The sequence below is a fragment of the Phalacrocorax aristotelis genome, chromosome 6 (assembly GCF_949628215.1).
Source record: "Phalacrocorax aristotelis chromosome 6, bGulAri2.1, whole genome shotgun sequence".
NCBI lineage: Eukaryota > Metazoa > Chordata > Aves > Suliformes > Phalacrocoracidae > Phalacrocorax > Phalacrocorax aristotelis.
This window is the reverse complement of record NC_134281.1, coordinates 34,749,809-34,766,192: the sequence shown is the minus strand read 5'-3', so window position 1 is coordinate 34,766,192 and position 16,384 is coordinate 34,749,809. Positions and strand designations below refer to the sequence as shown.

Genomic DNA, 16,384 nt, shown 5'->3' with positions numbered 1-16,384 from the left:
CTTTGCTTACTGAAGCCAACAAAATTACTTCTTGTCCTGTTAGTTTTTATGTGGGTGTCTGGAGATAAAAATGTTTTTAAAGTGTTCATGTTTGTCTCTTGAACAGCTGGGGAATCTTTCTCTATTCCTAAGTGTTCTGAGAGCTGAGAGATTCATCCTGTGTTGTCTGTTAGGCAGCACACCCATGAGGTTGAAGAAGAATTTTAAATTACTGCTACAGCTGATTTCATTTAGCATAACAAAAACCTTCCATGGCTTGAACCAAATGTCTTTAATCTATGAAGCAAACAAACCCTCCAACAAGAACTTATTGAAAAGTTGATACTCGAGTCTCCTTCTTCTGTCAGTAAATGTGCAGCACAGAAAATTAATGCGCAGCTTTTGGCTTCAGTCATAAATGGCTGGCTGCCATAGACACAACATTTTATAGCTGCCAGGGGTCTCACTTTGAATGTGCTTTTTCTCTGCAGTAGTCAGATGACCTTTAAATGGGTGCAGGTGTGTCTCTTATAACACAATTTTTTATCATGTGAGCGTATTTCTTAGTCAATAAATGAGCTTTAATTACCTTTCACATCTGTTTTCTTCATTTGCCAGTGAACAGAATGATCTTGTACTTATGTTGAACTCCAAATTTTTGGTGGAGACTATTTGCATTTTAAAGTTTGTGTTTTAGTAGTACTTAAAGATAGTCATAGATCAAATAAAAACCCCACTCCGTAACCTTTTTTTCATCCCCCTTCCTGTATCCCCTTTTCATCCACTCCTTTGTCCCCAAGTTTCTCTCCCTGCCTTCATATACATAGGCTTTTGGTCTAGGAGATGCAGAGTAGAAAAGGAAACTGGCTTCAGAGGCAGTATCCAACAGAGGAATGTGGATCTTAATCCAAGAGTGGAAGGAGCAGAGCAGGAAGAAACTACTGAATGCTGGAGCTCTTTCAGGCAGATTGATACTTGTGGAAGTAAAGGGAATATAGCAGCAGGAGGTGGCTTAGACCAAAAAATGGTGATACACAAGTAGCAAGATCATGGTAGGGATAAAGAAAATGTCAAGAAATGCAGAGGTGAGGAAAATCCAAGGTTATGTATGAATTCGTGAGCTTTTCTACCAGCCTTTCCCCAGTCAGCCTTTCGTACTGAGAAAAATGTTAAGTGCTCAGTAACACATAAGTGCTCATAGATATACTAATTTAGACATACATATTTGATTTGACTGGACTACTTTCATGCTTAAAATGAAGCACACGAGTCCTTTCATGTGTTGAGCAGTGTCTGGAAAAGAGAGAGCAATCTGAGTTCTCTTATGAATAAGACTTGATTAGGAAGAAGAAACCGTTGCTGTGCTGTTTGTATTGTCATTCGCAGTAGGCATTTATCAAAAAAAGAAGAGTTTGAATTTTTACACCACGAGACTTTGGGTCTGGTTTTGTTGGTTTTGGCTGAACAAATCCCAGCAGAGAAGCCTTTAGGCCCTGAAGCTTGGTCTTGATCCACACCTTCTTGTGAATTTTTTGTATAATGCTTTGCAGTTATTTCTTCCATAAAGTGGCTCAGAAAAACTTGTTAGTAGACCGTCACGCTCTGGGCTGTGTGATACTTATTTTTTCCCAAAAGCTACTACTCTAGGCCTGGCCTTTGACTGTTAGCTATTTTAACACTTACTGTAATGCTTCTATCTTAGATCCCTGCCAAAATGGAGCTTCATGTGTGGATGGGATAAACTCCTTCTCATGCATCTGCCTACCTGGATTTCATGGAGATAAATGTCAAACAGATACCAATGAATGTCTGAGTGAACCGTGCAGGAATGGAGGCACGTGCACCCACTATGTCAACAGCTACACGTGCAAGTGTCAGCCTGGGTTTGAGGGAACCAACTGTGAGAACAACATCGATGAATGCACTGAGAGGTGAGATAACTCCACGGGGCTGCTCCACTAAGGAGCCACACAATGTGTGCTCGTGGTTTGAAGTCATTCCTGCTCAGAAGCAGTTTTCAACAGTGAGGATCTGTTTTCCTGCCTTTTGTCACTGAGGCATACTTGTGATTCATGCAATGAAAACTTGCTTAGCTTGTGCAGGATACCAGTTGACAGACAGTTGCCTCTCAAAGTTGGTCTTCAGTTTGCAAGACTAGTTAGAAGCTTAGTTCCATAGTAGGAGGAATATGACAGTGTTTAACAAATGTTAAGACAGTAACAGATGCTGGCTTTTTAAAACATAAATAATTTATATTTTTATAAGACCATTATCATATAGGGGAGGAGAAATAATTAGTTGGTTGTAAAGAGTTACTGTGTTGAGAAATACAAAAGCTGCAAAAAGGGAAGTGAGAGCCAACTCTCAGAAAGGCAGGAAAATTAAATAAGCCCTGAGCTGAGTTATTGACTGCAGATAGTATGAAGAAGCAACCAGAAGGAACACTAAACCCACAAATTCTGTACTGGAAAGGTTTAATCATCAGAGATCTTTTAATGCTCACAAATTGGATGTGGTTTAACAGTGTTGAGATAAAACCTGAGGTCATTCTAACGGGGTACATGTGCAACTGAGTTAAAATGCTCAAACTGGTCCTTGTATAAATGGTTCACTTAGTTTTAAAAGCTCTTTGAGAGTTAACCCTGTGTCTCCACCATCTGCCTGCATATTTATTTTAAGCTTTGTTAGGATTGATGTAAGTAACTTCAGATTCTCAAATAGAAACAATTTCTAATAAAGCTTGAAATGTTTTTTTAAAAAAAACACATTAAAAAAATAGTCTGTTCTAGTCTAGTTACCACAAGCAAATAAGGTGCCTAAATGCAAAGCTCTTGGCATTCTCATGCGTTTTCTGCACACAACAAAAAGATCTTTCTTACCTTTTATAAAATTGCATTTGTGGGGGAGGAAATATTTTAACATCTTTTGCTTAGGAACAGGATTGTGTCACTAATGAGGGTGTGTTTAATTTGCACAACAGTTGTTTAATCGAGTGAAGTAAGTTGGGTGTCTTAGCAGATTGCCTGGTTCTTCCTTGAGGTTTATCCTGGTTTTGTTTTTGTTATCAGTCAGGACAGAAACCAGTCTTGCAGGTATGGATGAAGGATGTAGCAATTTTCAATGCTCTGCCAAGCTTAACCAGTCACACCTTCTCAACCAAAATTTACTGAGCTATACTTAAGAGCACCACGATCGTTGGTTAATTTGAATTTGGTTCAAATGATTCTTCCATGTCTTGTGTGAGAAGCCGCCTATGAGAGAGTGCCCTCTTCTTTTAGAGATGGGTACCTGATTTCAGTGAAACCTGCCAAGTGATTGACAGCTCCTCTGCCTTCTTTTCCTTGTTTTGCGGTGAATGTAAACAGCAGTTTCTGCTCCCTGTAAAACAAAATTCAGCCCACAAGGCAGAGGAACATCTCTTAGAAAAAGGTTAATGTTGACATCTCTACTGTAATCACAGTTAGAATTTAGATACTTAAAACTTGGGCTGGTGGTTCAAGGAGGTGAGTCAGTGGCTTCTCTCATGGAAGTACCCTTTGTCAGTGCACAAAACAGATAACAAGCATGAATTAGTTTTTTGTACTTTATCAAACTGATTATCTTGAGTCTGATCTAGGGTTATTTTCAGAGGAGCAGGATTTTCCTGGCAGGCATTTCTTTAGAAAGAAAAAAAAAGTCAATTTTGCGTGAGGCATCACCTCTCCTAACTTTCCCAGTCACTTCTCCCTAGGACACCTAATCTGGCAGAAGTTTTTATGATCAGAAGATTGGCGGGGGGTGGGGGGGTAATTCCTTTGATCTGAATTCTGCCAGGGCATGTATGAGTAGTTTTACAAATCAAGGACTTAGGGTTCTCATGAGAAGAGGAGAAAGGGATTTAGCAATACCAGTACTTTCACATAATTTCATGAAGAACATGCTTGTGCTTTGCATGTTACATGAAATTTTTCCTTGAGAAAACATAGCTGTGGGTCCTTTGAAGCTTTAAAAAAAGGCAAATTGTTTTGCTTCTCATAATTCATAATAAAATTGTAATTTGTAGTAAAATTTTTATAAAATTTATCAGTCTAAGCAAGCCACACGCCTGCCTGGTACAGTACTGTTTGTGGTCACATTGAAGCTGGGAAGATTTCATTAAATAAGTTACCTCCATCACTAATGACTCATTGAAACCCTGCTTTACTTTCTTTGCCTGCCAAGGTAGAAGACAGCAAGCTGGAGGGTGAGGAGCTGGAGTCCTCTTGAATTGCTGTTTTCTGATTTAGCAGGAACTTACCAGTGGTCAGAAGATCCTGTTTTCCTCACTCATTTCAGTAATGTTTATGTGCTGTTTTGGCTGTGAGCTAATTGCATTTTGTCTCAGCTTACCTTTGTTCTCACTCTCTTGCAGCTCCTGTTTCAATGGAGGTACTTGTGTGGATGGGATCAATTCCTTTACTTGCCAGTGTCCGGTGGGGTTTACAGGACCCTTCTGCCTCATGGAAATTAATGAGTGTGATTCACATCCTTGCTTGAACAAAGGCTCTTGTGTGGACAGCCTAGGCACATACCGATGTATATGTCCTTTGGGTTATGCTGGGAAGAACTGTCAGGTGGGTGACATTTTCTTGCCTGTTTTGCACAGGACACAGATGTGAGGTACCAAATGTGGCAGAACTCTGGTTCCTTCAATTCCAGTTCCCTGGGCTGCTGCGACCCAAGGGAAAAATAAGTCCAGTGCCTCTGTCTTAACAGAGCAGGTGACCCTGTTCAGAACTCTGGAAATCAAAAGTGTTTAGTTATACAGAGGAGAAAAATGCTTGGTTATTGATGAGGACAGGTGTCACTGCAAGTTTCTAGGTCAGTTTTCTTCTTAAATGAAAAACAGCTGTTAGCTTTGAAAATGGCTGCATTTCATTTGAAGCATAAAATTGTCCTGATTGAAGGCAGAGTCCTGTATTAAAAAAACACACCAAACACACAAACCAAGACAAATCCCCACCGCTTTAAATGGCAGAATATCAGCCTGATTAGCAGGACCTTGATTTAACTGTTCTATTTTATACAGGGAGGTGTAGTTATTCTGGGTTGATTATAGATTCCCCCTTGCCCCCCATAAGAAGCCAGAAAATGTTTTGGGGCAGTGACTGATAAGATTGTCCTGTAAACAACCTCAATAAAAATCTCTAGTCTTACTTTCAGACTTAAGTTCAGGCAATTTACAGTTTTCCACAGCTGAATATAGGAGCTGCAAACCCATAGTGTAAATGGCTGACTAGTACCTGTTAAAGACTTTAAGTTTGGCATATGACAGTGAAACAGAATGCTGATTTTATTTGTCAAATCAGAGCTTTTTCTTTTTATTCTGTGCATATCAAAATAGCAAGAATAATTTGAGACTATTTCTAGCTTTGAAACAGTGAACACTATATTGCCTTCCTTCATAAGAAGCCTGAGTGCTGCCATTTTAAAAAAAAATCTGTGAATTTTTTAAACTACTGGAGGACACTACAATTTTGTAAGGATTTTGCAACTGTCTTTCATGCCAATGTGTTTTTATAAAGCAGTGGGTGTTAAAAGAGGCATTTTAGTAGCCGTGGGGGAGGTGCTTTTCCAGAAGTATGTTGCTAGACATTAAATTGTCAGGTCTGCTTCTAGGTATTGCTAATGGAGGAAGTGAATGCAAAATAATGAAGTGATATAAAAACCAACCCCTGTGCTACCCTGATTATGCATTCTGGGCACACCACTTAAACCTCATTGGGAGAATTAGCATTGAGAGTGATCGTAAAGTACAGTGAAGTTCAGTAGTTCCTCATCTGTTATGTTTGCTTTGTTTTTAAACTTGAGAAAAGGATTAATGGTCCTGTCCCCAAATTAAATGTTGTGGATTCTCAGAAAGTCTGCTTTATGTTTGGAAAAGCTCGATCATAACGTATTACTCATTTAATACAAGGAATCAGAACTTTCTAAATTCATAAGTACTATTCAAAGCTGTATTGGAGAGATTTATAGATTACAGCTACACTGTAGTTCTTGTCTTAGTGGTAAACTGACTTGACCTAATTAGCAAAGCTAAATAAGCAGCACAAAATCAGACAATGATTCATAAGTTTTAGAATTTGCATGTAAAACAGTCAGCTACTCATTACAAATGCAGAAGCAAGAGGCTTACTGTTTTAGTTCTTCACGCTCAACTACATGTGATAAAACTTAATTCCAAGTTTCTTTTTGGTTGCCTGTGAAAGCACAGATTTTTCTGCTTTAATCTTTGTGAGCAGACAGTTTGCATCTGAAAAGCAGAACTTTCTGCAACTGAAATGGCATTTTACAGCCAAAATTCAGTACTACTGGCTTTAAAAACCTTGTTCTTCCTTCAAGTCAGCCTGAAATCAATCAAATAGCTCCATTACTTTGAAGACTAAGCAATCAAAAAGAAAATTATGTTTAGTGGCTGGTTTATATTAGGTCAGACAGAGTTATTTTGGGTCCTCACACCACTTTCCTATGACAATTTACTGAGTTTTAGTCTCTTTGTTTGGAAACTGTTGGGTTTTTTTATATAAGGAATCAAGAAAAGCAGTATACTTCTACATATTTTCAATTCATAAAACAGTTGTGGGGTTTCAATTGAATCTCAGAAGACAGGAAAACTCAGAGAGACCATACTAGAGCAAACGGGGCCAAAAGCAGGTATGGCGAGCTAATGACAAAAAGGAAAAACAGAAAGGAAGAACAAAATGTGTGGTACACACCTGTCATCATCAAAAAGCCGTGAAGATGGGGGGAGTTTGGGAGGAGAAAGGGCACCTCTTACTGTTGACAGCTGGAAGTCTTCTGCTAATGTGGAACTAGAAGCCTAGTCTGAGGTAAAACTTAATTTTCTCAAACCCAGCCAGCCAAAGGTCCCTCTGCAAGGTGTGAGGATCAGCTTACTCTTGAAATGCTGCTGCCATCTGGGGTTTCTTGTCTGTACATTTGTGCTTTCCGAGGCATATGAGCTCTTGAGACTGTTGGTGAAGCACCTGGCTTAGACTTGGGAAGTACTATCCCTTTCTTTCCAGTGCACATGGAACCAGTTTTGCAGAGCTTCCTTTCTTTGCTTCCTGAACTTGTACTCTGAGTAGTGTTTCTTACGGCGCTTGCCATATGTCACGTTGTGGATTTTTTTTTTTTTTTTTTCTTCAGGCACTTACAGATCTGTGCAGCAAGTCTCCCTGTAAGAATAAAGGCACGTGTGTCCAGAGCGGAGCCCAGACTCGATGCGTTTGTCCATCTGGCTGGACTGGTGCTTACTGCGATGTGCCCAATGTCTCATGTCAAGTGGCAGCTTCACAAAGGGGTAAATAAGCATCCTCTGTGCTTTAACTGAAAACATTTCCCCATGCATCATTAATCTCTGCCTCCTTTCCCTGTACGCCTGTGAGCACAGCATGCATTGGAAATCCCAGAGAGCTTTGCCTCTAGGTGGTTGGTCGTGATCGCTTCTAAGCTAAAAAACTCTCTGCAAGGTTGTATTTAGGAGTCAAGGCTTTCTTGATTCTCCCTGACATAAGAAGCTAGCTTCTACCATAAAAACGTTAGAAAAGAAGATTTAAACATTTTATGAAGTCTCAGAGCTTCAGTAATACTGTTTTACATGGACCACCTTTTTGAAAAATACATCAGCTATTTATGCCTTTCTGCTAAATCCCAGGCAGGCCAGGTTTAAGACATGTTGTTCTTGTACAAGAAGGGCATCTTGTAACTCATGATCTTTGTAAGTATTTTCACAGAGAATACTGGCTACTAAGTGTGCTATTTAGCTATATAGGTAAAATACCACAGCCCCCAAAAGTAGCGATTTCCTGCTTCAGATGATGTACGTGTAAATATTCAGTTTTGAAGTTAAATTCTGCCTGGAAGGTGGCTTGTAGCTCAGGCTGATGGACAGTGTCATGCCATTTTTAGTCCAGGAAATCCAAACAAGCAGATTCAGTGTCAAAGGAGAAGGGTGTCAAGCTCCCATACCTTTTGCAGACATTCTAGGTACAAACATTGAACCTTTGTACTGCAACAGTAGTACTTCATATGTGTATTCACCAGCCAGTAGTAAAATAATACAGCAATATAAATACTTCATGCCGGTATTGATGCTGATGATCCAAAGGGGACAGAGCAGCAACTTCATTTGGAAGCCAGTAGTGGTTCTGACCCACTGTAATTTAAAGAGTGACTCTTCAATTTCTGAGTTTCAACTTTTCAATTTGTTGGGTCTAGCCATATTCATTCCTGGCTGATCTACCAACACGGGTGGCAAGTATTTTTCTTACACGTTTGCTCACTTTATTTAACATTGTTTCAGGAGTCCCAGTGGACCAGTTGTGCCAGCACTCTGGCCATTGCCTCAATGTTGGAAACACGCACCACTGTCAATGCCAAGTGGGTTACACTGGCAGTTACTGTGAGGTGCAGCTGGATGAGTGTGACTCCAGCCCCTGCCAGAATGGTGCTACCTGCCGGGATCACTTGGGTGGATACCAGTGCGAGGTAATGCATGGTGGTTTAGTAGAAAGAGGTCTAAATATTTGAAGCATTGTAACTCAAAGGAATCAAAAGAAATCAGAAGCACATTCAAGTGGTAGAATAGCTTCAAAGAGGGGATAAAAGCAACCTGTCGCTGGAAAGAATTTTTAGTTTAGCTGTGGCAGAAGCAGTGCTCCTGAGAGGCTTTTAAGACTGAATTAGAGGTGTGATCATAAGGAGGTTGATGGGCATTTGAACTCATTGCCTCTTTGGGGACGAGTTCTTATCTTGAAAGATTTTTTTGCCCGAGGTGTGGTTTATAGTAAAATATAGGTAGCATGCATTAAAGGAATGTTGTATTCTCCCTATTGGATGGGCAAAGTATCCCTTGCCTCTCAGAGTGGGAGATGCCTTCTGCTGCTTTCTGTTTCCTACAGCTGATGCAGAGAGCAGTGCATACCATGGGATTATGGAATATCAACCTTCCTAAGATTTTCAGAATGGTAGAACACCTTGAAAGCTCATGCCCAGAAGGAAATGATGAGTTTTATGTAAACCTTAAGTCAAAACTACTAAGCCAGTCTCAGTGCTGAAGGGTGTCAGGATTTGATCACTATGTTTTGCAGGAGTAAAGTGACTCAGATTGAAACATGCAGTGTGCTGTTGAGTAGTCACATGGTCAAGTAGTGTGTCTAAGCTGGCTGGCTGTGCAGCCCTTGAAATCACTTGCAGTTGTATAGCTTCAAAGGCAGTCATAATCTGTCCCATTGAGGGTTGGTTTTGTCTGTGTTAGCCTTTCTCAGATGTCTACTAATGTATCTGTTAGGAGAAGTTATTATTGACGCTTCTTTTTATACTGGCAGTGTGTGCCTGGATACCAGGGTGTCAACTGCGAATATGAAGTGGATGAGTGCCAGTTTCAGCCCTGCCAAAATGGAGGAACATGTATAGACCTCGTCAATCATTTCAAGTGCTCCTGTCCACCAGGAACTCGGGGTATGAAAGCTCAGCAATTAAGTGAATGTTACAAGAGTGAATTTTCCTTTCTGACTACTGGTTTCGTGATGCAGAGTCTAAAGGGAATGCGTTATTTTCTTTGAAGAATGTTCCCAAAGTGCATTGAATCCCTTGAGATACATATTTTCCCTTTAAAAATAAATATGCTGCTTTTTTTCTTTTTTTTTTTTTTTTTTCTTTCTTCTTTTAAAGGAATAGGTCATGACAGTGTCTTTTTGGAATGTATGATCCATCTTTGGCAATCCATCTAGATGGACTAGATTATCATTAAGGTCTCTCCCAACCCTAACTGTTTTGATATAGTAAATCCAAGGTTCCTTTTTGGCTAAGATGCTGCAAAATGCACAGAAAACTTGCTTAGCTCTTGCATAATTTCCAGTGTCCTTTACTTGTTTAAATTTTGGCCCTGCATTGTCTTCTGTCCTGGAGTCTTTTGTGGAAAAGTTCAGTGCCTCTAGGCTAGCTTTAAACTATTTCAGCAAATTTGAGCTCTTTTATTAAAAACTCTTTTTTAAAAAACAAAAAAGTCCACAGTTAACATAATGGTGGTTTTCAGTAAGTGTGATTCCACAGCCTGTTTAATGTCAAGTCTCTTGAAACCTAACCTTCCATTTCCCTGTTATATCTGACCTGATGGCCCTGACTTCTACCCTTGAAAACATTCAGGATTGCACATTTTAACTCATCAGTGAATGTTTTCTCACTTCACTTCTTTTCTTAAGTTTATTTCTCAAGTCAGTTAAAGATTACATTCCTCTGAATTTACTTTTTCTTTCTGAGGAATGTCATCTCAAAGTAGACAAATTCTCCAGATGTGCGTCAGAACTAAATTCTTTGTTCATAAAGTAAATTTAAGGAAAATTATAAAATAATCTCATATATTTGCCTCCTGCCCATGCACATTACCAGTTTATTCACTCTAGTGTGGCTGTCAGCACATCTCCCCAGTCTTGATAAGTGTTTATTTCATTGTAAATCATTGCATTAGCAGTTCTTCATGGATTGTTTTTAACTGATCCTCCAATTTAAAAAAAAAGTTGCTTCTTATGTCTCTACATCAAAGTGTGTTTTTATATACTGATTTCTGCATTGCCAGAATTTCTGTGTTGTACTGAAGCACCCACTCCTGAATATATTGCTTTTAATTCTTCAATCTTTATTTGTTGAGATTGATTAGTTTTTGGATGTAATAAATTTTTTTTAAGTGAAAGGAATTGGAAAAGATTGATATAATTACTTATGATATCAAGACTTAGCTTTTGTCCCTGGCCGAGTTTAAAATTAATACTTTACTGATGCCCGTGTAAGCATCCTCCATGTGTAGGTGAATGGCTTTACTTGCTCCAGATGAATCAACTGTATTAATGGACAAAAGTCCTTGCTCAGCTTACCCTCTCTGCCCCTTTTATCTATTATACTGTGCAGTGAAGGCAGAACCAGTACCAGACATTGTCTCTTGAAAGGGAACCCCATAGGGAGAGGGAGAAACTGCCATCCCTAGCCGGTGTTGAGAGTTTACTGTAAGTCCCCAGAAGTCAAACTGCAGGAATGGCATGCTGGCCAGGAATCTGTATTTTATCACAGTTGCTTTTCTGTTGGTTTGTTGTTGCTTCTTTTAATGATGTTGCTACAAATGCTCTTTGCCGAGTTTCAGGGTTACCGCCAAGTTAAATGAATGGTGGGAAGCTCGCAGCCTTGCAAGGGCAGCACAGGGCTCTCCGGCTGTGCTCAGTCGCAGGGCTAAATTGAGTGCATCTTTTTTGGTTTGGTTTTGTTTCTGTGTTTTTAATTATGCCCTTAAATTAAGTCAAGCATGCAGGCTGCTAAATACCAGTATGACCTACCATTGAGAACAGCCTGGATCTAAAACACATGCTTGCTAGGTCTGATCTGAGTCTGGCTGGCTGCATGGGGTATGGATTGCATTAAGCTGAGGTCTTTACCTGTTTATATCTGGGACTGTGTGTGACACAGTCTTAAAACTCGATGAGCAGCATAGGAAATGAGGCTGTGACACTGTATCCTCAAATTGTTACTTTTTACTGTCTCAACAGGCCATTTCTGTGAGGAGAACCTCGATGACTGTGTTTCAGACTCAGGAGTACCCCGTTGCTTTAACGGAGGGCAGTGCATTGACCAGATCGGGGGCTACAGCTGTATTTGTCTCCCAGGCTTTGCAGGCGAGCGATGTGAGGGCGATATCAATGAATGTCTCTCTAATCCTTGTAACCCTCGTGGAAGTCTGGACTGTGTTCAGCTGATAAATGATTATACATGCATCTGTCGTAGTGCTTTTACTGGTGAGTAGTCATAAACATGCTTCCAATTTCAGAGTAATATCTTGAAAAATGGTCATTCTTTCCCTTTCTGGCAGTCATGTTATCTCGTCGCTTCCCTTTACAATATCTGGTTGTTTCTCTACTCCATGTCTCAGTTTTTAAACCAATCTTTCTTTCAAACCTTCTAAGAAAATTGGCTTCCAGAACTGTCTCAGACAAAGGAATCTCCTGAGACACTTGGCTGCCAGGACTTTTTTTCTGTGGTACTTTTCTCTCCTTCATGATTTCACATTTCTGATATTGGAAGCGTAACTGTCCACATGTCAGCTTCTCCATGGCTTTTCATTTTGCAAAGCAGCTTATGAATTTTCTCTACAAATCAGTGTCTTGGTATCCATAATTAGCTTTTGGCTTCCTTTTCTACTCCGCACTCCGTTTCTTCCTTACATTGGTGATGTGGTCAGGATGGAATACTCTGTGCATAGACAGACTGTACATTCCTAGCTTAGTGATGTGATCCTTCCACAATTCAACTTTGAATCACAACTTCTGCAAGAATTTCACGCTGCACAAACTTATGTCTCACTCTCTCTAGATCTCTTCTTTGTTAGCATTGCTGCTATTCTGCTTTCTGCCTCCCACTGGGCATAAGTTCGGGCTAATAGTCTCCAGATGTGTCTTAACTTTCAGCTTTCCAGTTTCCATGTCCGTTTAACTGCTTATGTATTCAGTTTTCCTCTGTTAAAACCTTTCACTTTCCCTGCTTACCATTGACCTTCTGCATGCTTTACCAACAGTTTTTACTTTTTTTTTTCTTAAAATTTAAAGATGCTGTGATTTTCCACCAAATTTCTGATTGTCAGATGCAAAGAAATAACAAAGACATGCATCTGAAGAATTCACATAGTTTTTGAATGCATTACCTAGACTGACAAAAGAAGTTCCTAAAAAAGTGACACATGAGGGAAGCGGAGCCAGGCTAGCTAGTGGGACACTGGTGCTGGTCATCAGATGAGTTTATATTTAAGCCTGTCTGTTAAGCTTGCTTTTATGAATTATGCCTCATGCTGCTTCTGGCTCTCATGGAAGTGTTGCTGGACTTGGGGCATGGGGAGTGTAGACCTCCTGGACCCTAGGAGGAGCAGGGAGAGCTGCTGTATCACAGACATTAAATCTGTCTGGAAATGTTAGGCACAGAGGGGGAGCATGCTTCTTCCTCTAGCTGTTCGTCTTCTGCACATTCCACATTGACCCTTCTGCCTGGGAGGGGACGGGGGTGGCTTTGCTGTGGTTTGTGACTGATAGGATGCCAGGATTCCGAGGGCTATCCTGCCCTGTGGGCTCCTGTCTGTGAGCAGTCATTCTTGGCTGCACATGTGTAGAGACTTCTATAAACTTTTTCCTAGGGGGTCCAAGTCATGCTTAGGTCATCCTCATCTTTCTGAAGTCTGGTGTCAGTTTGACTTTGGGAGATGCTGCAAATGCTAGTCAGTGCAGTAAGGCCTCTCTGTCTAGCTGATCAGTCTGACGAGGCTCCGCTTACTCGTCCTATTGGCTCGTGGGACATCTGGTCCTGAGGGTTGTTCATTCATGGTTAGTGATTTGCCTTTGGACTCATTGAGCATCTCCCAAAAAGTAAAGAATTCTTAGGAACCCCCAAATCGATGTGGTACAGCACCTTCAGCCTCTGCACCTGGCTGACTTGGGGGTGACAGCAGCAAATCCTGTCTTCGTGCTGGGTTGCATGCATTCTTGAGGAGGCAGACAAGGTGGACTGTCTCCAAATACACCTTGTGGACTCTGGGGTTGTGCCTTCCTCTGCCTCTACTTTGGCAGCTACTTGGAGACCATATGTTATCTGAAGAGATGTTCCCTACCTGAGGAATGTTCTGAGGAGAAGTTCTCACTGCAGTGTTTGGCTTGTTGGCTATTCATTGGAGTGTTTTGCTTTTGATGGCTTTTTGATGTGCGCGCACACGTATTTCCCTGCTCTATTCTCCCCATGTGTGTACAACTCAGGTCGTCACTGTGAGAGTGTAATAGATGTGTGTCCCCGGAAGCCTTGTCAGAACGGAGGTACCTGTGCTGTTGCCAGCAACATGCCAGATGGGTTCATCTGCCAGTGTCCTCTGGTAAGCACTGTATCCTGAAACTGGATTGCCTGCCTCAGCTGTAGAGTTCAGTGGCTACAGTCTCATTAGTTTTACTGGTTCACTTGTAGGTCAGGGTTATCTTTCCTGTGCTACTTGCAAAGCTGTGTCCTTGGACACTCTTTACCCACATCCTTTAGTTTATCTGCTTAGCTGGGAAACCCAGGGCTTCCAGGTGCCCTAGGAGAGTGATACTGCCTGTTGTTACCCGAAACAATTCTGCTGTTGAGGCAGGATAGCTGGCTTTTCTGTCTTAAACCTACCATTAAATTTCAACAGGTTTTTTGCTATCCTATGTTCTCTGTGCTTACAAGACTCCCCTTGCTCATGGCTCTTCTAAGTCCATTTCAAAACGTAACAGAGCCTTGCAAGTTCCTAGTTTATCCCTGAGGCTAGATCCAGAAAATTCTGCCATGAAGCTAGAGAAATTGTAGGGGAGAAAGGGTTTGCATGTGACACCTTGTCTCCAGCCCTCGGAGTGCTGAAGAACATCTGTGAGTGTGGTTGTTTTGCCTTTTTTTTTCCCCCATAGGGTTATTCTGGAGCAAAATGCGAGTTCAGCAGCCACAGTACTTGTGGACAAGTGAAATGTAAGAAGGGGGAACAGTGCATCCAGACATCTTCTGGTCCACGGTGCTATTGCCCCAAGCTGTCCCTGGGAGAGGAATGCCAGACAAACACGGGTTGTGCCAGTGCCCCCTGCCAGAATGGTGGAAGCTGCCACCCTCATTCTCAGCCTCCTTACTATTATTGTCAGTGCCCTGCTCACACCCAAGGCAGCCAGTGTGAACAGCCTGTAACTTTCACACCAGAGCCCCGAGGATGTTTGGATTCCCAGTGTGCAGAAAAAGCAAAAGATGGCTATTGTGATGAAGACTGTAACACTCATGCCTGCCAGTGGGATGGAGGCGACTGCTCCCTGACAATGGAAGATCCTTGGGCCAACTGCTCCTCTTCATTGCGCTGCTGGATGCTTTTCAACGGAGAGTGTGATGAGTTCTGCAACACACCCGAGTGCCTGTTTGACAACTTTGAATGTCAGCAAAATAGCAAAACATGCAAGTAAGGCTTGATCCTGAGAACGGTTTCTCTGTGACACTAATCTATCTGCTGCTAGCGCTTTCAGTAGTTGGTACGCTTCATGTCTGCTGCTCCCACCTCTTCTGTTGTTTCCATTGCTGTCCTTGCTCTTGATGAAAGTTTGGCATCATGGAGTTTCTGGTCCTTTGTGTGTACTTTTCGTCTGTTTTTGGAAAGAAGTTCTGGAATTTGTATGCGATGAACTAAGCTGATAGCCTGAGCAATGGTAATGTGTTAACCTGCTTGATGGATGTGCCCTGCTTTCTGTGAAAATGTAAATAGGAGGCATTTCACCTTGTACTTGATTTTAATAGTACTGCCTCCTATCCTGAATTTCACTCCATACCAGCAATACCTGTATTTTTACTTCCTCCTTCCACCCTGCCAGATTGCAAGCTTATCCTGGAGTTATGTTTCTTCTCCTTATATTCGGAATATGAGTGTTATTTTACCTCAAATGATAATGAAGAGTGTAAGTCCTTGGCCCCTAGACTGCAGGTAGACTGTACAGAATGTAGATGTCCTATATGCTGCCTGTAACCCTTTCACTGTTCTAGGTATGACAAGTATTGTGCAGATCACTACGCAGATGGCCGCTGTGACCAGGGCTGTAACAGTGAGGAGTGTGGCTGGGATGGTCTGGACTGTGCTGGTGACAAAGCTGAGAAGCTGGCAGAAGGGACCCTAATCATTGTGGTCTTGATGCCCCCTGACGAGCTGCTGGGTGATGTTCGCAGCTTCTTGCGCACTTTGGGAACTCTCCTGCACACCAATCTGAGAATCAAGCTGGACTCCCAGGGAAACCCCATGGTATTCCCATACTATGGGGAGAAATCAGCAGCACGGAGTCGGCGATCGCTTGTGGTCATTCGCAAGCACAGAGAACTAGAGCAAGAGGTCATTGGGTGAGTGTATGCCTTTGTGTTCCTCCGGTCTTGTTATGCTGGTAGCTCTTTGGGGCTTTCTAGACCTTCTGGGGCTGTAGCCCATCTATGTCTTTATGGGAAAATTTGAAACTATTGCAACTGCCAAATTCAGTGCTGGGTTGGAAAGACTAACTTAAAAGGCCACAGTTTAAGCTGGTGCTTTTGGCAAAAGTTTCTGTTGCTGAACTCTGTGCCCTTTTACTGTGTTTCTGCAGCACCAGGGTGTTCCTTGAGATTGACAACCGTCAGTGTGCAGAGGATTCAGAGCAATGCTTTCAGAATACAGAAGCTGCTGCAGCTCTCTTGGCTGCACAGGCCATCAAGGGCATGTTGCCCTATCCTTTTGTGTCTGTCCAAAGTAAGTAATTGCAGAGGAAGGATGGCTTGTGGAGGAAGGCAGTCAGTAAATTTGAGCTTGCAAAATTCATGCTTACAGTACTGAACATATATCTCACTGTTTGATATTGTT

General features: G+C 41.6%; 1 protein-coding gene across 2 annotated transcripts in view; it reads left to right on the top strand.

Annotated features, from left to right (window-relative positions):
* Nucleotides 1–16,384, top strand: part of NOTCH2 (notch receptor 2) — an 87,357-nt gene that overhangs the window by 57,820 nt on the left and 13,153 nt on the right. For both annotated transcript variants that reach the window (XM_075097133.1, XM_075097131.1), the window contains exons 17-26: nucleotides 1,682–1,910; nucleotides 4,370–4,571; nucleotides 7,147–7,300; nucleotides 8,303–8,487; nucleotides 9,327–9,459; nucleotides 11,535–11,780; nucleotides 13,779–13,891; nucleotides 14,442–14,971; nucleotides 15,547–15,894; nucleotides 16,131–16,273. In XM_075097133.1, coding sequence (XP_074953234.1) covers nucleotides 1,682–1,910; nucleotides 4,370–4,571; nucleotides 7,147–7,300; nucleotides 8,303–8,487; nucleotides 9,327–9,459; nucleotides 11,535–11,780; nucleotides 13,779–13,891; nucleotides 14,442–14,971; nucleotides 15,547–15,894; nucleotides 16,131–16,273 — 2,283 coding nt within the window. The remainder of the gene's footprint in view (nucleotides 1–1,681; nucleotides 1,911–4,369; nucleotides 4,572–7,146; nucleotides 7,301–8,302; nucleotides 8,488–9,326; nucleotides 9,460–11,534; nucleotides 11,781–13,778; nucleotides 13,892–14,441; nucleotides 14,972–15,546; nucleotides 15,895–16,130; nucleotides 16,274–16,384) is intronic.